The following is a 22,706-nucleotide window of genomic DNA, read 5'->3' as shown; positions in this document are numbered from 1 at the left end:
GAAATAAGATACCAGGTCACTAGACAAGGCTAGAAAGCCAAACTTAACTACAATTCAGTAGATGGTCTTATTCTAAAAGTGCCTATGTTTATTATTGTTTCTAATTTAAATTGTATTATAAGATTGTTTATCTGTTTTTATAACTTGTATGAGATTGCAAAAGTGTTTCAGAAAATGTTTTTTATATATATGTTCAGGCGTGCCCAGTTAACTATGAGCCCCCCTTTCTAAGGCTCTCTAAATTCCTTCTTGTAAAGAATTCTTTAACGTTTTCCACAGATGTTCTCTATTTTGAAGATACTAGCTATATAAACATATATAGATCGCTTAGGATACATCAGAGCAGTACACTAGATCCTATATAATGAGTTACATTTTTTTCACTTGAAATGTCATGCTAAAGACTGGAAAGAAGTTAATTTACTTCCCAAAACATGATCCAGGCAGATTCAATCTAACAAAAATTCAGTATTTTCCTTTTCTTGATTTTTATCCCATGAAACTAAAAAGGCTCTAAAACAAACAGACATGTATCTCTTCTACTCTTGTATATTCCTTTTGGTTACTGAAAAAGATGCATGATTCTTCTTGTTCTAGTTTTCTGTAACACTGCCACCTAGGGATAACAATTTTTAAACTGTCTAATATTTAACGTATTGTTTTCACTTCCTTTAAGGTACATTTTAGCGGTTAGCCTGGGACTTTAATTTTTTTCCTCTTGGAGATTTAGGCTGGTCGTAAAATGCTATCAGATTGTTTCAGCTTTTACTTAAGTTGCTCTAATACTTTTAGACAACAAATCAGAGTTTTATACTAGTTGTGTTATATAGCAACATGTTTTGCTTATTGTTCCATTTTAAGATGCTAGCTCACGAAGTTTTTAACATAAATACGTATTAAATAAAATGTTGAAAAAAAACATCAATTTATCAGCCAAATACATTAAAATAAAGGTATTCAACATGTTCAAAATACTGCCAATTGTTTTTCCTTGATGGCATTACAAGAATGCGTCTGCAATATTCAATGCTGAATAACCACAGTTATTCAGTCATTCTTTCAAGTAAAAATTATGCTCCACGAAAAAAGTGGCTAGTTCAGTTCACAACTCAATCGCACCAGTGCTTTCCCTCAGGACAGCCTTTGTACTTTAAAATGCTGCAAGAAGTGCTTTGTGCAAACTTCTCATTTTTCTTTGGCAAAGACATTACAAAAAAAGAAAAGATAAGACCAATAACCGACTACTTATAAAAAGTATAGGAGGATTTTATCCAAGAAATGGAAGGTCAGGTTAACATTCGAAAAAATCAATGTAATTCAGTATACTAACAGCCTAAAAAAAAAAAAAAGTCATACCAACAGATACAAAAAAGGCCTTTGACCAAACCCAACACCTATTCATCATAAAAACTCTCATCAAACTAGGAATAAAAAAGAACTTCCTCAGTCTGATAAATGACATTGACAAAAACCTACAACCATCATTATGCTTATTAATGAAAGACTGAGTCTCTGTAAGATCTGGAACATGGCAAAGATGCCAACTCTCACCACTTCTATTCAATATTGTTACTGAAGGACACAGACAATAAAGTAAGAAAAAGAAATAAAAGGCACATAGAATGGAAAGGAAGAAGTAAAACTATCTTTATTGCAGACTCTATAAACATCTACATAGAAAATCCTAAGGAATATACAAAAAAGCTAACCAGATTCCAGGATACAACATCTATACACAAATATTAACTATATTTCTACATACAAGCAAAGAACAACTGAAAATTGAAATTTTAAACATACCATTTACAAAAGCATCAAAAATACTAAATATTTAGGGATAAATCTGGAAAGGAAAAAAAAAGAAGGTGCAAGACCTTCATGCTGAAAACTACATGTTATAGAAAAACTGAAGACTAGATAGAGAGATATATCATTTTCATGGATCAGAAGACTCAATACTGTTAAAAAGTCAATTCTCCCCCAATTGATTTAGAAATTCAATGCAGTCCCAATCACAATTCTATCAGATTTTTGTAGAGTGACAAGTTGATTCTAAAATCCATATGTAAATGCAAAGGACTTAGAATAACTAACAAATTTTGAAAAAGAACAAAGTTGGAGAAATTGTACCTGATTTCAAGGCTTATCATAAAGCTACAGTAATCAAGAGAGTTTGATATTGGAGTAAAAATATAGATCAAAGAAACAGAAAAGTCCAGAAGTAGACCTCCATACATGTGGCCAATTGATTTAAGACAAAGGTGCCATGGCAATTCAGCGGGGAAAGAAAAACCTTTTTAACAAATGGTACTGGATCAATTGGATAGCCATATGCAGAAAAAATGAATCTCAACTCTTATTGCACACCATATACAGAAATTAATCTGAAGTGGAACACAGACCCAAATATAAGAGCTAACACTATGAAATTTCTAGAAGAAAACAGGAGAAAATCTTAGTAATTTTGAGCTAAACAAAGATTTGTTAAATAGGACACATAAAGTAGAAACTACACAAGAAAAAAACCAACAAATTGGACTTCATCACAATTTAAAATGTTTGCTTCTCAAAAGACACTATTAAGGAAATGAAAAGATAAGCTATCAACTAGGACAAAATATTTGCAAAACATATATCCAAAAAAACTTGTATTTAGAATACATAACAAACTCTTACAATCAAATAAGACGACAATTCATTTAAAGATTTAATTAAACAGACACTCTGCCAAAGAAAATGGGTGGATGGAAAATAAACACATGAAAAATGCTCCAAGTCATTAGTTCCTCGGGAAATGCAAATTAAAACCACAATGAGAAACCACTACACACATCCACTAGATGGCTAAGATTAAAAAGACTGGTCATACCAAGTGTTATCAAGGATGTAGAGCAACTGGAATTTTCTTATACTGCTGATGGGAATATATAATGGTACAATCACTTTGGAAAACAGTTTGGCAGTTTCTTAAAAAGTTAAACGTACTCCTACTATACAACCTAGCCATTCCACCACTAAGTATCTGCTCAAGGGAAATGAAAGCGTATGTCCATACACAGACTTTACACAAATGTTCATAGCAGCTTTATTTTTAATAGCCAAAACCTGGAAACAATCCAAACGTCCATCAACAAGCAAATGGATTAAAAAATTGTGGTATATCCATAAAATGTACTCAACAATTAAAAAAAAAACTACTGATACAACATAACATGCAACATAGATGAATCTCAAAATCATTAGCTGACTGAAGGTAGCTAGACAAATTAAGTACATAGCATATGATCCCACTTATATGAAATTCTAGAGCAGCCAAAACTAATCTGTAGTCACAGAAAGCAGATCCGTCGTTGCTTCAGGCTGGTAGCGGGGACGGAAATGACTACAAAGGGGCATGAGGGATCTTTGGATTGACAGAAATGTTCGTTATCTCGATTGTAGCGATGGTTTCACAGGTGTTTACACGTCAAAACTCAGCAAGTTGTATACTTTAAATATAAGCAGTTTATCATACATCAATAACACTTCAATAAAGCTATAAAAAAAAATGACCAAATCCTAGGACAGACTTTTTCCTAAGAACATAAGAGAATAGCGCATTTTGTTTGTTCTTCATTGCTGCAGGGGTGACAGAGAGGGAGATGAAGTTAACTGTTCCTTAATAACGGTAACAAAACATGTAAAATTAATAAGCAGGAAATTCCCCTAAAGATGGGAGGAGACCAACTATGAGACTGGGAAAAAGAAACTGCCAAAGACTAAAACATAGAAGTTTTTACATAAAAGCTTTCAGACTAAGTAAAAAAGGAAGAACACAATTCTGAAAACTTTAATCAGAATTTAGTTAACCAGAACAGTAATTCTGACCCTAAAGTTTTTCTCACTTAGTTCATTTTTCTATGCCAGTGTTTCCTAGACCCAGGGTAATGTATGAACCTCTACTGAAGGAAACTAAATTCTTAAAGACCCCAGCATTGCCTTAAATTAAATTGGTGCTTCCTTAAACATGTACAAACATAAAATTAAGTATAGGCATACCTCAGAGACATTGATACTTCGGAGGGTTTGATTCCAGACCACTGCAATAATGCAAATATCGCAATAAAGCAAGTCACACAAATGTTTTTGGTTTCCCTCTGCATATAAAAGTTATATTTACACTATAATGTAGTCTATTAGGTATGCAATAGCATTATATCTAAAAAAACAATGTACATACCTCAATTAAGAAATACTTTATTGCTAAAAAATGTTAACCATTTGAGCCTTCAGCAAGTTGTAATCTTTTTGCTGGTGGAGGGTCTTGTGAAAAACACAACATTTGCGAAGTGCAATAAAACGAGGTATGCCTGTATACATTACTTTTGTTTACAGCTCTTCTATAACGACAAAATAAAATATATCATTTAAAAACAGGCAAAATTTTTAAAACCAGTAAAAATGGAATCAACATTCATTTACAGTGACAGGTGAGATAACATCGGGACAACTAATCCTAGCGTTGGCGTAAAAGAGCAGAAAGAATTATTTATATGTTCCAGTTGAAGTCCAAGATTTTTTTAAAATCTTCATTGTTTTTTCTTTTGTAAACAATGAATTGGTTTTAAATCACTGCTTCATTAATGGGATAATCAATTTATTAGTATATCCCAAAACAAAATTCTAAAAATTAAAATAGTCAATGAATATTTAATATTTACTTACTGCCAATAAATGTTACAAGTTGATATTTATAGAGACAAATGGGGATACGTGCAATGGAATTGCTCACAAAAATGAGTATTTACTTTTATGTTTGGTGTATATATACATACACACACATACATACACACATACCCACCCACCCACACATATATACACACACACAGACACACACCCACAACGGGCCACATGATCAGTGAGCTCTCCCATGGCTTTTCTCTCTTCAAACTTCCATTAAATATCTTGTTCAAAGTGTACCATAACATCTTATAAGGCCTTCACTTGGCCTAACACATAATCTACACGTACGTCCTATGTTCTTTTATCAGTCTGTGACAACGAAAATAATACATTACTCTGTAGCTCTATGTCATTTTCATTTCAAACCAAAGCTTCATTGTAAGATTTCAGCTTCTTGGAAATTCTATGAAAATACCTTTCACTTGTAGTTATCACTACAAAAGAAAATTTTAATAGCAAAATAATTCCATATGAGTACAAAAGTTGAAGATGATTTTCTTAGTTTTACATTATTACACTTCAACCTAATGTAGATTCTAATGCAGCAGATTTGTTTACTATACATGTGGTCTCTTTTGATGATCACATGACAACAATTCAAATACAAAGATGGGCACAAAAATCTGCAATACTAGTATTGTAGTCATTTAGATGACCCAGAATGTACTTATACTAATTTATTCATAATTTATCACCAAAATGAAAAATCAGAAAATTGTCCTAGAACTTCAGGATCCTGAAGAATGCATCTTTAGAGCCATTATCTCCAGGCCCTAGAGATATTGCTCTAAGCCACCTCAGTCAAAACCATGATACCAACTATCACCCATTCTTTAATGACTCCCCAAATCTCTAGTTCCCTCCTCTTTCCAGAGCTCCTGACTTGAATATCTGGTTTTTCATAAGATACCTGTACCTGGATCTACTGAAACCATTTTAAACTCGACATGTCTATGTCTGAACTACTTTTCCACCCCAAATCTATTCTTCCATCTTCTCATACTAAACACCGGCCCTAACTCAGTGAATGTATCTTCATCTACCCAACTACCCAAACCACAGGGGAATTATGCTTAGACATCCTCCCTTCCTCATTCTCTTCCTATTCAATCTCTCTCTATGCTCTTCTTTTCCTCTATTGACACAACCTCAATTCAGGCCATCAAAATTTCTCACATAAACTAATATAATTTCTCACCTGATTTCTAAGTAGTTTACTTATCATCTCTATTCTCTTCCAATTCATTTCCACAGCCATATCAAACAGTGTGTGCGTGTGAGCACGACCGAAGTCAATCAGGGCCCAGAGATGACGAAGACCTGAAAAAAGACGGTGACTATGGGAATGTAAAGAAAAATGTAAGAAAATTGCTAGAAATGACAGAGCGAAGGAACAGATAAGAGCTGGGAACTAGACATACAACTATCTACTGGGGCTTTGGGGGAAAAAATAAATAAAAATAAAAATTATAAACAAATATGGAAATGAGAGGAGAAGAAGAACAGAGACTTAAAGAACTATGTCAAGATAGAGGAGGTATTAGAAATCTTCAGCTCCAACTGATGCCCTGAAAGGCTAAGATCATTTTTCCCCAGGTCTCACAAACAGTTTGCACTCTCAGTGACTGGAGGACAGTGATTCCATTAACCATAATAAAGAACGAGTAGAAGAAGCATTCAGGGAAACAATGATTAGACTCATTGTAAACAGGTTAAATTTCAAGTCCCAGTAAAAGAACTATATGGACTGGTCTAGAAGACAATTTTTTTAAAGTTTAGATTTGAAGTTCAAGAGTAGAGATGTTGATTTAAAGACATTAACATGACAATGATGTAGACATACAATGATATAACTCCTTTGGCAAACAAGAATATGAAATCTGAAATATGAGTCTTGCATCTGTTTATTAGGATGCTATTCTAAAAATTTTAGAATGTGCTCTTAAGGAACTTGGTTTAGGTTGTTCCCTGACTGATATTGCTCCCAGGCACCTTAAAGCAAACTTTCCTCTTAAAGGAAAGTATGTTTCCTATACACCTCAAAATTACTCCCACAAGTAATTTTAAATTTCCAGACCATAATCAAAAATAACCAAGCATACAGCAAACTAGACTCCGTAACCAAGAACCAGGAGAAATTACAGAAAACAGAAGCAGAGCAGAACCAAAAAGATCTCAGATGTTGGAATTTCCAAACACATCCTATAAAAAACTGCAGACCATATTTAAAGAAATAAATACGTAAAATAAAACTAAGATACCTACCAAGATGAGGAAATTAGAAGTAGCTACACAGACCTAAGAAAACCAAATGGAATTTCTAAAAATAAAAAGTACGACAATTAAAATTAAATATTTAACCAATAGGTTTAGCAGATTTCATACAGCTGAAAAGAAAATTACTAATTTGGGGGCTAAATTAGAATTGACTATCCAGAGTGTAGCAATGAGAAAACAAAGAAATAAAAGTAAGAGACAGTGGTTACAATGCAACTTAGTTGGTGCCCAAGAATAAAGAAAGAGAACAAAGCATAGATGATAGCTAAAAATATTCCAAAATGGAAAAAAGACATCAATCCACAAAATCAAAGGCCTAGTGAATCCTAAACAGGATAGATAAATAAATCCACACCTAACCAAATCTTAACGAGCTTCAGAAAACCAAAGACAAAGATATAAATCCTTAAAAGCAGCTAGAGGAGAAAAAAAGACCGATTACCTTCAAAGGAACAACAGCCAAACTGACAGCTAACTTCTCAACGTTAATAATGAAACCAGAAAGTGGTGGAATCAAATCTTCAACATACAGAAAGAAAATTACTGCCCATCTAGAATTATATATTCAGGAAAAAAAAAACACTTTCACGAATGAAGGCAAGTAAAGACATCTGACAAAATGGAGAGAGTTCATCAGCAGCAGACTTGTACTAAAGGAATTTCTAAAGGACATATTGCTTGGGGTGGGAGGTTTTGATCCCAGTTGGAAGGTGCAGGTTGCAAGAAGCAATGAAAAGCAAAGGAAGTGGTAAGTACGTAATTAACTCTAAATGAATATTATATAAAACAATAATAATAATGTCTTATAGTACTTAAAAAAAAATAACATGCATATGAATCAGGAGTAAAGTAAGTGGAGTCACTGCTCTAAAGTCCTTTTACTGTCTGGGTGATGAAGTATTATTGATTAACGTTTAGACTTGAAAAGTTAAACATATGTTAAAATTTCTAGGGTAACCAGGAAAAGAAAAAATTAAAATAAAATATAGACTAACTTCCAAACTACTAGAAGGAGTAAAATAAAATAATGAAAAAAAAAATGAATACTCTAACCACAAAGCACTTATGCTAGTAATAAACAATAAAAAGGAAAAAGACAAGAAAAAATTCCCAAACGCTTGGAAATTGTGGTAGATTAAATACGGAGACAAATTTGTGTTCCTCCTAAAATGGAGGAATCTATTTTCCCATCCTTGAATCTGGGCCAGGCTTGTGACTTGCTCTAACCAACAGAATGTGCTAGAAGCCTTTCTGCTTTGACCTTTGCCTCTAGGAATACCGACCTGAGACTATCACGTGAGGAACTGGTCTAGCCTACTGGATGACAAAAAGTCACTTAGATGAGAACCAAGGCACCCAGCCACCAGCCAGCACCAACCGCCAGATAAGAACCTTCCAGTGCAGCCAATCCTCCCTCCAGCTGAATGCAGCCTCACAAGCAAATCCAGACAAAACCAGCAGAGGAACTGCTGAGCCATCCTCTCAACTGAGGGGAAAAAATAACCGTTTGAAGCCACTAAGTCTTGGGTTGGTTTGTTATGCAACAATAGATAACTGACATAAATAAAGAGATACGCTTGTGAAAGGTCATGGGTCAAAGAAATCAAAAAATATTTTGAAATGAATGATATACATATCGAATAGTAAGTTTACAAAATGATAAAGTTTATATATCAAAACACCTGTGGGATGCAAGCAAAGCAGTCCTTACAGAGAACTGTATAACCTTAAATGCATACATTAGAAAAGAAGAAAGAGTGAAAAATTGTAATGTATCTCAGAACATCAGAAAAACAACAAAACTAACTGAAGAAAGTAAAAAGAATAAAAGAATAGAGATAAAAACAAAAAAAATGAAATAAAAAATAGACACAATAAAGGTAAAGCAAAACTAAAAGTTGGATTTTGAAAAAATTAACACATTTTACAAACTCATGGCAAGACTGAGCAAAAAAAAGAGGGCAATATAACCGATATTAGAAACTGATCTATAGATCAGAAGCAATCCTCATCAAAATCCCAAAATCCTAATTATAAAATTTTTATAGATGTAATACCAATGCAAGAACTGATAACTGGAGCACATTTCATATTTTGTTTATAAGATTCACTCCATTCATAAAATAGAGTTCCTCTGAAGCATCTATAAAATAATGAGCATTAAATATTTACTTACTTGTAGTAAATCAATAGGTTCATAATGACACTTAAGAAGAACTCATTGGTGACTTTCAGAGAATAATAGGGAACTAATGTATTATCTTAAAAACTGGCAAAGAAAGAAGCAAATATCTATGCTGCCTTTCCAAACTGAACTGTACCACTGGGTAACCAAATAGTAGACAAAGAAAAGTGTCTTTTTATGGAAGCATTCCACATTATAAATGAAGAAATAAGAGAATTCAAATCTCACTCTTCTGCAAGCCCTAATAAATTCACTGATGTAGGCGTCAGGCATCAGCAGCAGCTGAAATCACACAAAGAGAAACAATGAGACACTATGTACTATAGACCTCTTGATGGGGAGTACACCACATCAACACCAAGGAAGTACTCTTGTCCAAAAAACAAAAACAAAATCTAAACTTAATCAAGCTTTTAGATCCAACTACCAATTTATAGGAAATACAGACAATGAAGAAAAATTATGCAATTGGCATAATCCAGACTGCAGAATTTGTATCGGTCAAAATACTTCATTGCTTGAACAAATAAACTGTAAGAAAGAAAGGGGAAAGAGAGATGGCATGGAGACATGTAGATTCAGCGATTTACAACAAACAAAGTAACAAAACACAGAGGCAACTAAATTATAGCACTTAGGAATGCACATTCCGGTGATAAAACTTTAAGGAAATGCAAAGATGCAACTAATATAGAAGTCAGGATAGCAGTTAGAAGTAGGGGAGATGGAAGGGGCTGTGACTGGGAAGGGGCATGGGGAAGGCTCCTGGAGCAGATCGTTAAGATTTATTTCTTGACCTGGATGGCAGTTACAAGGGCGTTTGTTTTGTTAAAAAAAAAAAAAAAATCAACTTATATACATGTTTTATGCAGTTTTCTGTATTTGTGGTATAATATATAATAAAAAGGTTTTAAAAAGTCTTAGAGTTATTTTACCATGAGTATAATATTTTAATATTAATATACTACCAATGAAATTTTAACAATTAACTTCACTTTGAATTTAACATAAGACTTTTTTTTTAACCCCTGAACGATTCTTAACTATTCCTTTGAATTTAAGTCCATCTGAAGGATTTGATAAAAATGCTTTATCCTGTCTTTTACCTTCCATATGGCTAATTCAAACTTAAGAACTCTTATAATCAGGTACCATTTTTACCTTTCTGATTCCTCTCCAGTAAAATGAAGATGATAAAACAATTATCCCAAAAGACTGTTGTGAGGAATAAATGTAAAATATTTGGAATGATGCCTAAAATATGGTAAGTGCTCAATAAATAGTTAATAGTAATATCTCCGGCTTCATGCCCCTTCATCTCAAATAATAACTCCATTAACTCCATGCCTTTGCTCATGCTGTTTCCCCTACCTAGAAAGTCTTTTACCCCTGAGCAAAACACTACATACTTCTAACCGTCAGGTACAAATGCGAAACTTTCCCAGTAACAACCAGAAGAATTAAACATTCCCAACTCAGTGGTCCCTTCCACAGAATTTTGTTCCTACCACAGGTCTAGTCATACCGAGTTGTACACATTTTCTATGTTTATTTGTATTTCCCCACAAGACTGGAGTTAGTAATAATGTTCATTCAATTTGGTATCTCAGTGCCTAGCCTACTGCCATACAACATTCAATAGAATTTACTGGATAAATGTTATATTTCCTTTCACATTGATATTTTCTCTAATGGATGGAAGGGAAGTAGATATTTTGTTGAACCAGTGACAAAATACATACAGAAATGTATTCACTCATCAATAGTTAAATTGAAAATTGTGATACTTATACAAGAAATGGGATCATCCCATTTATTCTATCCTACACTTGCTTCCCTTCCCCGCCCCAACTCCTTTACTGAACAACACATCTTCAGCATTATTGGGGGGTGGAGAGGAAGCAAATGAATACTATAATTGAAAACATCTTAAATCTATTTCCTAATGCAACAAAACTGTACTCATAGGTAACTGGAGAACAATATTTTAAGTAAAATATACCAGGAGGTTTTTTTTTTTAACTAGAAATTTGGTGTGAAATGTTAAGACATAGGATTCTCTCTTTTAATAGTCTATGAGTTTCTTAACAGCAAAAATCTTATTTAATTTCTAATCTCCCCAAGTGACCAATACAAAACTAGCATGAAATAGGTTCTGTCTTCTCCCACTACAAGATCCATCCAGGAAAGAGACCTGTCTGTCTTATTTACCGTTGTGTCCTTAGCACCTAGCACTAAATGGTGAATTAAGGTGCAGACTTGTATCATACTCCCCAACTCTTGAGAGTAGGACCTTTAATTCATCTCCATACCAAACATCCGAAAACCCAGCATCTGACACACAGTGGGCAGTTAGTGCATGATCTTTAGGTTCCTTTCTTTGAGTGGTTCATTGATTCCCAGGCCAACTACTTCCTCCAGTCCTTGTTCTGGAATGAGGAAAAAAATCTGATTCTACCTCAGTTTCTTCTTTTCCTGTAACTTAAGTTCACCTCCAAGATATACTAAAGAAAAAAACCACAATAACACTGAATATGAAGTCAGAAGACTGAGTTTGACACAAGTTGACATGTAGTATTTTTACAAGCAAGTTAAAAACATGCATAGTAAAAAGGAAATGCAACAATATGCCAATACCATATTAATCAAAGCTAAGATGCATCAGTTGTAAATTGCACCCTAATTTCAGAGAAGTTGAAATGTGAAAAAGGATATCTGTGAAAAACAATGCATCTTAGAATCAATGAAATATGACAATAACCATGATAGGTGTTTTGTCCCTTCTTTTTTCTAGTATTCAAATTTTCCATAGTGTATATTTAGTCTAATAATGCAAAAATATTTAATTTTTAAAACTATGAAGCATGAAAATAGTATTTAATTTTAAAACAACTTGTTAGGTCTAGGCCTACTCACTAAAGTAAGATAAACTTACAGGACTATTCTTTTTTCTGCTAAGACATCATGCTTCATGTTGCTTATTCACAAGTTTATGAAAGTGTACAAATATGTTTTAAATAGTGACACGCATGATGTATAGACACATGATGATTAAATGACTAAACTATTATTTACCTGAGAAGCTGCCTCATTCCACACTGCATTTATTTTTAATGCCAACAGATAACTTAAGCACAGAGTAAATCATATTCTACGCTTATATCTAGTAGTATGATACCATTATAGTGGTATGTGAGATTGCTACATCTATTCACAGACATCAAATTAGCTGATTATGCTTTGATGAGTTTTATTTTCTATTATATATTTTATTAATTACATTTATTCAGGATTGCTAATCTAGCAAAAGGATAACAAATGCATGTTTTTAAGAAAACACTTTTAGCACACTAACTAAAGCCTTACCTAACAAGGCTTCAAACGATCTTAATATGTATGATTGTTCCCACTAAAGAGTACAACCATGAGTTACCCAAAGCATTCTATCCTTATGCTTATGGAAGACTATATTCTTGATAGATGCATAAAAATGGTGATTTCCTCATAAAAAGAATGTTATGATAAAAGTCATGTTCTTAAGTAATGGCGTGATGCCTAATTTTTTGTAGAAATGACTACAAATGCCATTTTTAAACAACTCTAAAATTCCATAAAAATCATTCCAAAAGAAAAAACAATAGAGAAATACAGTATCCATTTTGCATAAAATATAATTTGAAATATATAATTCTAAAGAAAATTATAAAGAGTCTTTCTTCTTCATAATTCCAGCTTATATTTTACTGCAACAGATTAGAAGGTGATGATATTCATCAAGTCAAGAATGAGTTTGATGTTGATCCCGGGAAAAAATTACAATTTATTTATCTAAATGGATACTATGGCAGAGGGACTTAGAAGAAAGTGGTAAATTCTAGGAGCAAGCACGAGTTCACCAAACAGTCATGTCAGACCAAACTCATTCTCTTCTCTGAATGCTACAAAACATTTGATGATGGACCAAATCAGGGATTCTCCACCTTTTCCATGTAAAAGAGACCAATGCCACATACAGCTCTAGGGTCTCATCTTCATAGCTCCATGACCAGAAAAGAAAGATCCTTCCCCACTGGCTCCAGCAGAAACATCCCAAAGAAGGACTCCAGCCCAGCAAGGGTCAGATGCCTAGCCCTACTGCCAAAGTGCCAGGTGACTACCAGAAGGAAAGGTATGAAAAGGTGCTAGGTAAGTTAAAGATGAGAACCAGTACGACACCCAAGGAGTATCAATGAATAGAAAGGTTATAGTGGTGTAAACACACTGTTCTATACTTAGTCCTGTCCAATAACTTAATTTATTGGGAAAACATACAGAAGGAATCCTAATTAAATGTGCAGGAGCAAAAAATATTTAGAAGGAGGAAGTGATGTACCCAAAGATAAGCATAAATACCTGCACCCAGTTTTTGGGTTTTTCGTGTGTGTGGTGTGTGAGGAAAATTAGCTCTGAGCTAACATCCATTGCCAGTCCTCTTCTTTTTGCTGAGGAAGCTTGGCCCTGGGCTAACATCCGTGCCCATCCTCCTCCACTTTATATGGGACTCCACCACAGCATGGCTTGACAAGTGGTGCCTCGGTCCGCAGCCGGGATCTCAACCTGCAAACCTGGGGCCGCTGAAGCAGAGCACTACGCCACCGGGCCAGCGCCGATACCTGCACTCAGTTTTAAAAATCAAACACAACAAGTTGAGGAGGAACAAGGAAGGGAAAACAACCATGTAAGCTAAATGTGAGTGAAGAATATTGATTGTCATAAAAATGAACATAATCTCACCTATTTTAATAAAAGCTTAGGATCTACAAAGCAAGTAACAGTCAGCGTCAGTCAGACCTCACCTGGAATGATGAATTCAGTTTCAGACCTCCTCTTTAAGGAGCGGAGAAATAGAGTATCATATTCAGGAAGCAGCAACCAAAAAACACTGAGGCCTGAAACCATGTCACATAAAAGTAACTTAAATACTTTCCAACTCTGAAGGTAAATGATTCTATCAATTCAAAAGGCTTCTTTTTTGTGTGTGTGTGAGGAAGATCAGCCCTGAGCTAACATCCATGCTAATCCCCCTCTTTTTGCTGAGGAAGACCAGCTCTGAGCTAACATCTGTTGCCAGTCCTCCTCCTCGTTGTTTTTTCCCCCAAAGCCCCAGCAGATAGTTGTGTGTCATAGTTGCACATGCTTCTAGCTGCTGTATGTGGGACGCGGCCTCAGCATGGCCGGAGAAGCGGTGCATCAGTGCGCGCCGGGATCCCAACCCGGGCCGCCAACAGCGGAGTGTGCGTACTTAACCGCTAAGCCACAGGGCCGGCCCCTCAAAAGGCTTCTTTAGGGAAGTTTTCATGGGCACAGTTGAGGAAATTTTTAGGAGGGCTCAACAGTTTTTGAGAACCTAACAATGGGATGTTTTTGCTGTCCTTTTAGTTTTCCATTAGCAAGCATAAGGAATAAAAGCTTTTATTTATTGAGCTTTGTTCCAGCTACTGAGTTAAAAAATTTTCTAGTTTAATCCTCACAACTACTGAGTTAAGTAAATACTATTATCCCCGTTCTACAGATGAGAAAACTGAGGCTCAAAGAGGTTGAGTAAACTGACCAAGGTCACAGAAGTAGCAAATAGCTGAATAAAAACTTGAACCTGTATCTAAGTCAAAGACCAGGCGTTATACTGTGCCAAGCTGCCTCCATAATAAAGATCAAGTTGCTGTGTATAAAAACGTACCTTCTTGCAAACTAATCTTGCACCATTAATTTACACCTCTGAAGTAGTCAAAAAAAAATGTGAACACCCCTTAATGATGATGAGAGAATTCAATTAGCACTCATTCACAGTATTCTACAGCACAACTCTTGAAAAGTAATATGTGTAATTTGCATAGCTCAAGAATGTTCACATCCTTTCCACAAACGCTAAGGAAAGTTCATAACCTTCCATTCATTAATCCTTGTGGCACTTTATTCCAAGGAAATAATTCAACAGATATGGAAATGTTCACAAGCCAAAATCTATAGTACTACCTATAAAAATTAGAGAAGCAATCTAGACACCCAACTTTTAAGGGTAAAATCAATTATGATATAGTCTCACAAAGGACTATGTATGTGTTTCTTTAAAAGCACAGTTATGAAGTTCATGTACAAAACATATGAAAGATGCCTGTGCTTTAAATGAAAATAGCAAAACATGTACATCATAACTATGTAAAAATGCATACAAGTAAGGAATAAAAGGTAATAAGCAAAAATAAAACAATACGTGTGTTATGGTGATGACATGGATGATTTTTTATTTTTTTACATTGTCTTTAATGTTTCCACTCTATTAACTGCCAAAAGCATATTATAAAATACTAATAAAACAATTTTTATAAATTCCTAAGACTTGCTTTACCCATGCATATAAAAGAGGCCCAGCTCCTACGCAGCTCATAATATACTTAAGGAGACAACATTTACATTTGTAGCAAGAAAGATTTGTTATTTAAAACAACAGTAACCACAGCCCTAAGAAATGAGCATCTCATAATTAGTCATTCAACAAACATTTTCTGAGTGCCTACTACATGCCAGCCACAGTTCTAGCCACTGGGGCTATAACAATGAACAAAATAGACAAAAATTCCTGCCCTCATGGAGCTTACATCCTCGCAGCAGAGACATACAATAAACAAGATAAATACGTAAAATAAATAGCACATTTGATAGTGGTTAAGTGCTAAGGAGAAAAGTAAAGCCAGGAAAGTGGGGAGAGTGTGTGTGCAGAGGATGCGATTTTAAACTGAGTGGCAATGGAAGGTCTCACTGAGAAGACATCTGAAAAAAGACCAAAAAGGGGAGGGAGTAAGCATCATGGCTCTCTGGGGAGAGAGCATTCCAGGCAGGCGGACAGCAAGTGCAAAAGCCCTGAAACACAATGCCTGGCCCACCATGCTAACGTGCCAAAAACTGAGAATTGTAATTAACAAAACAGTCTGTACCTGTTCCCCTAGCAGACCACAGACAGCCACAGTTCTCAGAACTCTGCTCCCAGACCCGACCTGCATCAGTTGGTTTCAGTACACAGCTGCTTTCCCTGGCAAATCCTTTAAGGCCTTCTTCACCTATGGTTGCTCCTTTTTATTCTGAGAATTCAAATGAGGCCAGCCTCTAAAACATCCACTCATGGTTCATCCTAAGGGTCTCTGCAGCTCCAGCCCCTCACCGGAATCATGCTTGTACTTTGCTAAACATTCGGCGGCGGGCCTGTGAAACAGAAAAGTGAAGCCAGCCCCTTCTAGAGCTTGATTTGAAAGGAGCAGATCTCAGGAAGGAAAGCTGAATTTGAAGTGTACAGGAAAGTACAGTGGGGAGAGAGTGCAGGGAGTAGATGTGAGAACATCCAAGGGGTTCAGAAAAGATCCAGCAAACAGGCCACAGAACTGAGGCTCAGGGAAAAACAGTCAACAAATTCCCAACAGTGGGAATGTCCAAGGAACTTGTAAATAAAAGAATGTCTCCATTTTAAGCTGTTCACTACGCTGAGATATAATTCCTGCCACTACTCCTAAAACTGTACTACAAAAACCTACTTTGTGACTGATGCTTTAGAGGAATCAAGGCAGATACCAAAAAGACAGGCTCAAGAAACAAGATGTAAGAGGGATCTAAAATACAGCAGAAGCAAAGAAGTGAAGTAATAAGGCATGACTAAGAGAAACAGAAACTCCCTGAAACTGCTCAGAAATATTTGGGAGAGGAAACTGTGTTCCCACCATCTATAGATTGGGGCTTAGAAAAGGATGAAGAATCACCCCATAGGCTGATGGATTTGGCTACACCCTGACGGCTGACAGCTAGATCACACCCAGTCAAGCAACTAACAGATGAAATAAGAAAGGTACCTAAATTCATGCTTCAGAAGGTTAAAAAAGTGGTGATCATCATTCAGATTGAGAGCTGTTAAATAATACTTCATAGAAGGGGTAACCCTGACCTAACACTTAAAGAAAAAAACCCTTAAAGAGCTGAAGAACAGAGGCTACAGAGAGAAATATTACAGGTATGGCTAATACCATGAAAAAACCTCCAAAGCCAGGAATGAGTGTGGCCTGTTCAGAGATCAGTGCAGAAACTGGCCTATTTGGAACAGAGAGTACTCACTGGCAGGCAACGGCATATAAGATTAGCCAGGTAAGGTGAGACGAGATGGAGGAAGGCTCTGAAATCCAGGATGAGAAATCTGAACTCTGACAAGCATTCACCGGAAGGGTAAGAAACTGCTTTGTTCTTTGTTTATTTTTAAGATCATAAATACTCTGGCAATGTAGACTGATCCCTTCCCTGCCTTCTAAAATTGCCCCACTGATTTCTTACCACTTAGCTCATGATATACATCCCTAGGTACACAACTATTACTTCTATGAAGATAAACCCTCTACTCATGCTTGTACTGGTCCCACATCTCCAAGTGCCTGTAAGACAACTGCCCTTAAAAGTTCTCTGACTATCCTATACCATCTGTCCACCCACTTACTGAGTGTCTATCCTGGGACATGTGCAAACTAGGAATTTAAGGATGACTCAGTCCACGCCCTCAAGAAACTCAGGGAGTCTGATGTGGGCAGGAGCCCAGACAACAAACTAGCACAGTACAGAGCAGGAACTACTGGAGCAAAGGAATGCTTAGAGTATCATGAGGGCAGAGAACAACAACCTCAGTTTGGCAATCAGGAAAAGACAGAAAACACCTAAGAGAAAGTGCTGATGGAAGTGAGTCTTGAAGGAAAATAACCATCAAGGGTGGGAGAAGTGGTGGGGATGACAGTGATTACAACCAGACTGCCAAGGCTGGGCAGAGCCTGTTCCCCTCAGACACTGCGAATTCCACACTGCTGGATGAGTAGAAGTAGTAAAGGACCAGCTCATGAACACCATTCTCTCATGCTAAGAAATTTTGTATTTTAGACTAGCTGAAAGATTTTAATGAAGGAATAACATGATCATATTTGCGTTTCTTAAACAAAGCTCTGGTGGCAGTGGAAGATGGACTGAAAGAGCATCACAAAGCTTCTTCCTATCATAAAATGTAACAAAAATCTGATAAAGTCTGCTATTAACATTCAATTTCTCTCCAGTTACCCATTCCTACCCCCCTTCTAGGCTTAGTTCACATCCTTCATAAAGCCTTCCCCAACACTTCCCAAACACATTAATCTCTCCTTTCTCAGAACTTCTAAGGCATGTCTGTCTATACATTGCATTTGTCATCCCATTACATTTTTAACTAATTTGCATTTAAATTTCTTCTCCCTAACAAGAACGTAAACTCTGAGAAAAGATGTTATTCATTTTTTTAATGTATCACACACACACACACTCACACACACAGCCACCCCTTCCCCATCCCATAGCACCCAGCCCAGTAATACAACATTCTGAATACTTCCTTTGAACTTAATACATGGTCTTCTTTATCCATGAGTAAAAAGATTCCACTATTACCCATAAATAATAAACAAACTATTACCCATAAATAATAAACAAACTAAGATGTGTGATTAGGCAAAACTAATGTGAAAAAAGTTAGTACACTGGTGGTGGGGAATGAATACAAGGGAACTTTCTGGGGAGATGAAAATGTTCTAATTTATGATAGAGATGTGTTACACTGTTGTATCCATTTATTTAAAAATGTATAACTATTTATATATAGATTTTACCTAAAATCTGCAAAATTAAGGGGTGGGGAGCAAAGAGCTTTAGATGAAATGAGAATAGCAGAATGTTCATGGTACTTCTTGGACAAAGTGTACACGGGGTTCATTATATTATCCTGCTTACTTTGAATATGTGTGAAATTTTCCATAATAAAAAGTAAAACATATATAAAACCATATATATCTACATAAAATAGAGATAGATGGGGGGTCGTGTATGCAAATACATGACTTCACTGGGTGAAAAAACTGTATTAACAAAACTAAAACATAACTCAGAACACTACGCATTCTTCTAATGTTTGGAATAATGTGACACTGTAACTTTTAACATGGTTTTACCAGCTCTATTACCTATCCAATTCTAAGGAATATATTTTAAGAAAATCTACGGTTAATAGCATAGACGAAAAAAGGCTGAGCAGCCACACGTTCCTGAATTAAGCACCAGACTGTAAAGTTAATTAGCCTGTTACCAAAGATACCCAAAAAGCCAGTAAAATATAAAGTTAGAATTTTCTAATCTTCAAACTGTGATGCCAAAGATATCTACTGAAAGATATCCAAAAGATTCCCGAAGTATCACATCTACAAAGACAGACTCAACACCATTTTTAATGGTTTTAAAATAATTCACTCATTTTATCTCAGTAATTTAAACTTCATGCTTAATTGTTCATAATTTGTATTCTCCTCCCACAAAATATTTAATGTGTAAAAGAAAGATTTTCCTTACTCACGCCAATGCAAAAGATTAACAACGATCTTTTGCTCAGTAAATTAACTGTTGTATAATTTAACTCAAAAAGTTTACAAAGTTTCTCAAAAAGAGATTTTTAAAGCATTTTACAGTGAATAAACACCTAAAATTATTTAATAAGACAGACTCTATTATACCGTTTCGTTACTATTTCCCATTAGATTATGTTTAAAACTTTCCTTACTCAATAATCTCTGGTTTTATACATCAGTAGCTACCTTAGCTGTGAGTGAAAGGGACATGAAGAGAGTTTCTGGGATGATGATAATGTTCTTATCTGGGTGCAGATCTGAGTGCTGATTACACGGGTGAGTTCTCTTTCTGAAAATTCTTCAAGCTCCACACTTATATGTGTACTTTTCTATATGTAATACTCCAATAAAGCAATTTTTTTTTTAAATCATAAAAGTAAGCCAGAGCTGTTAGGACTGTCCTCTCCCATAATAAAACACCTGTTCTATGCACTGAAACACTTCTCTGCAAATGTAATTCAAAGATATCTTACAGCATTCAACATTTTCTATTGGCATATTCCCAGATAACAAATAACTTCTATTTGTAACTGGGAGCTCAGAAAGCACACAATCCAATAGAAAAATTTGTTCATATTTTCCAGAATAAATCATTTTTAAAGCAAAGTGAATAGGTGCTGTATTGTCCAGACAAAGATGTAAATCATTTTTAACTCTGTTAAGCGGATTTGGAAATGAAACGACTCCAGAATTCAGTAAGATAAGGAAGGTAGGAGAAGGTTAGTGAAAACTTGATGGAAAGGCCACTTGTCAGTGTTTTAGTCCAAAGTCTACTACTAACCAGATATTTTAGGCAAATCAAATACAGGAGGCAACAGTATCTGCCCAGAGAGATGAAGTAAAATGCATGAGAGCAGTATGCCAAGATGCAATATGAAATTTCCAGTGACTAGCAAGAAGGCTTGGAAAGTAACCTTTCCTCATTTATTTGCTGAAGGCAAGTGTCTCCGGGCAAATAAAAAATTACGTCTGTAATCCCACAACAGTAACTCAATTCTCTCCCTTCCTCTAATCTTATAATCTCCCAAAGTTAAACCTAAACATCAAAATTCTCTCCAGGGGAAGTAGTGGAACATAATCAAAAAGGATCTTGATCCTCACCTAAAGCACACTTTCACCTTCCCCCCCCGCAGACCCTGGGAAGAGAACCTTGCTCTCCAAATACCAGGAAAACCCCTTCAGCCTTTCCGGATGAAATGCCAGGGCGTTCACTGACCAACTCCACGGGGACACCACTTTAGAAGGCAATTTTGCCAAGTGGACCCAGGATAGTTCACATGAACCATCCTGGAGTCTTTCAACAGCAACCACTAGGGAATCGTGCAAACCTTCGTCCAAGTGCCTCAGCCAACAGCCTCTCGCCTGGCAAGTCCAATCTCCATCCCCATATCACACACACACGACCACAACGCAAATCCTTCACAGTCTGTCAGCAGATGAGATAGCACAACTAGAACATACTCAGAAAGTTGATACAGAAAGGAGGTGGTTTGGGGAAGCGGTGGGCGGGCGACAGCCTCCGGGCAGAGGCAGAGATTTGCCAGCGGGCGCAGGAGAAACATCGCACTCCCGGGGCAGAGTGAGGGGCCGGACAGGCCCGCGGGGACACCCTGACATTGGAGCCTGGCAGCAGGCCAGCCGGCTCTCGCCCCGCTTGACCCCGCGGGGGAAAGGAACTCGTCCGCCGGGTGCCGGGCGCCGGGCGGGGGGAGAGAGAGAGAGAGCGGCGAGCGGCGAGCGCCCGCGCGGGCCCGGGAGAGCGGCGCGGCCGTGGGCCTTCTTACCCGTGCAGGCCGAGGGCGCGGCGCCGCTTGTGGAGCAGGCAGAGCAGCAGGAGCGCGGCCCCCGCCAGCGAGGAGTTTCGCACCGTGAGGTACTTGCTGAAGGCCGCCATGGCACCGCCTGCACGAGCGAGCCGGGGAACGGGACGCGGCAGAGACCGCTTTAGTGCAGGAAGCGCGGAGTAGACTGGGAGGAGAAGAGCGCGCGAAGTGAGGGCGGTGCCGGCCGCGCAGGACCGCCCCCTGGAGCGCGCCGCCGCGCCGTGCGCGCGCCGGAGACCACCTCGGACTTTGGCTCGGCGGGAGCGCGCGCGGGCGTCACGGAGGCCGGAACAGTCCTGGGACGCGCTCTGCGCACGCGCGGACTCTCTTGGGGTCGCCGGGACCGGGGCGCCGCGAAGGCGCGAGCAGAGGTCCGTTGCTCGTCACTCCTCCGGGGTCTGGTTGCTGCCTCTGTACCCCGCCTTCGTGCACACACGCCCAGGCTTTCACGGGAACTGGGAAAGCGGGCCTGGCCTACCCCAGGAATTTAGTGGGACCTGCCACTCCAACCCCGCCCCCCCCATCCCCGGTGATGGGCCGTTACCACCCTCTTAAAGGAGCCCAGGAAGAAGAGGAACGGCCCCATCACAGAGCATTTACACAGAACCGAGGGCGCAGTAATCAAGTAGACGAAAACAACAGACCGGAACTCCTAAGAGGTGTCGGGAAATGTGGGAAGAATGACTACAAATCGAAAACCTTTTTCCAGGGGTGGGCGGGTGGCGCAGCAGGGTTAAGTTCGCGCATTATGCCTGGCGGCCTCTGCTTCGCTGGTTCGGATCCTGGGCGGGGTCCTACTCACCGCTTATCAAGCTATGCTGAGGCAGCGTCCCACGGAGAAGAGCTGGAGGGACCTATGACTAGGATATACTACTATGAACCGGGGGCTCTGGGGAGAAAAAAGAGGAAGAGTGGCAACAGCTGTTAGCTCAAGGCCCATCTTCCTCAAAAAAAAAGAAAACCTTGTTCCAAGCCAGCGTTTTCCAAATTTCTATGTAAAATAACCAATAACCGTTGGATAGCTAAGAGAAGGTGAGTTTACTTGAGCCGGAGTGAGGATTGTAACACGGGAAGGCCACAGAAAGCGTTCCCTAGAAGCATGGTTTTCAGTGCAATCTTACATCTTTTTAGAATAAAGAAGACATGTTAAACACACCCAGGATATGTTTTCATGAAGATTTCAAAGCGGTATTCAGTTGCAAATTAGCAGATCAACAT

The 22,706-nt window shown here is 37.5% G+C and overlaps 1 protein-coding gene across 3 annotated transcripts in view; it reads right to left on the bottom strand.

The window, feature by feature from the left end:
• ABCD3 (ATP binding cassette subfamily D member 3) overlaps positions 1–22,355 on the bottom strand; it is a 75,234-nt gene extending 52,879 nt beyond the window's left edge. Inside the window, exon 1 of one of the 3 annotated variants that reach the window (XR_009219740.1) lies at positions 21,450–21,703. Coding sequence is in view for 1 of the 3 variants with exons in the window: in XM_058538571.1 (XP_058394554.1) it covers positions 21,450–21,559 (110 nt within the window). In the remaining 2 variants the exon portion in view is untranslated. Of the gene's footprint in view, positions 1–21,449; positions 21,704–22,290 lie in introns of those variants that run through there. The other 2 variants (XM_058538572.1, XM_058538571.1) reach the window with 2 other exon arrangements.
• Between the last annotated feature and the right edge of the window lie 351 nt (positions 22,356–22,706).

Source organism: Diceros bicornis, chromosome 4 (assembly GCF_020826845.1).
Source record: "Diceros bicornis minor isolate mBicDic1 chromosome 4, mDicBic1.mat.cur, whole genome shotgun sequence".
Lineage (NCBI taxonomy): Eukaryota > Metazoa > Chordata > Mammalia > Perissodactyla > Rhinocerotidae > Diceros > Diceros bicornis.
This window is presented reverse-complemented; position numbering and strand designations above follow the sequence as displayed.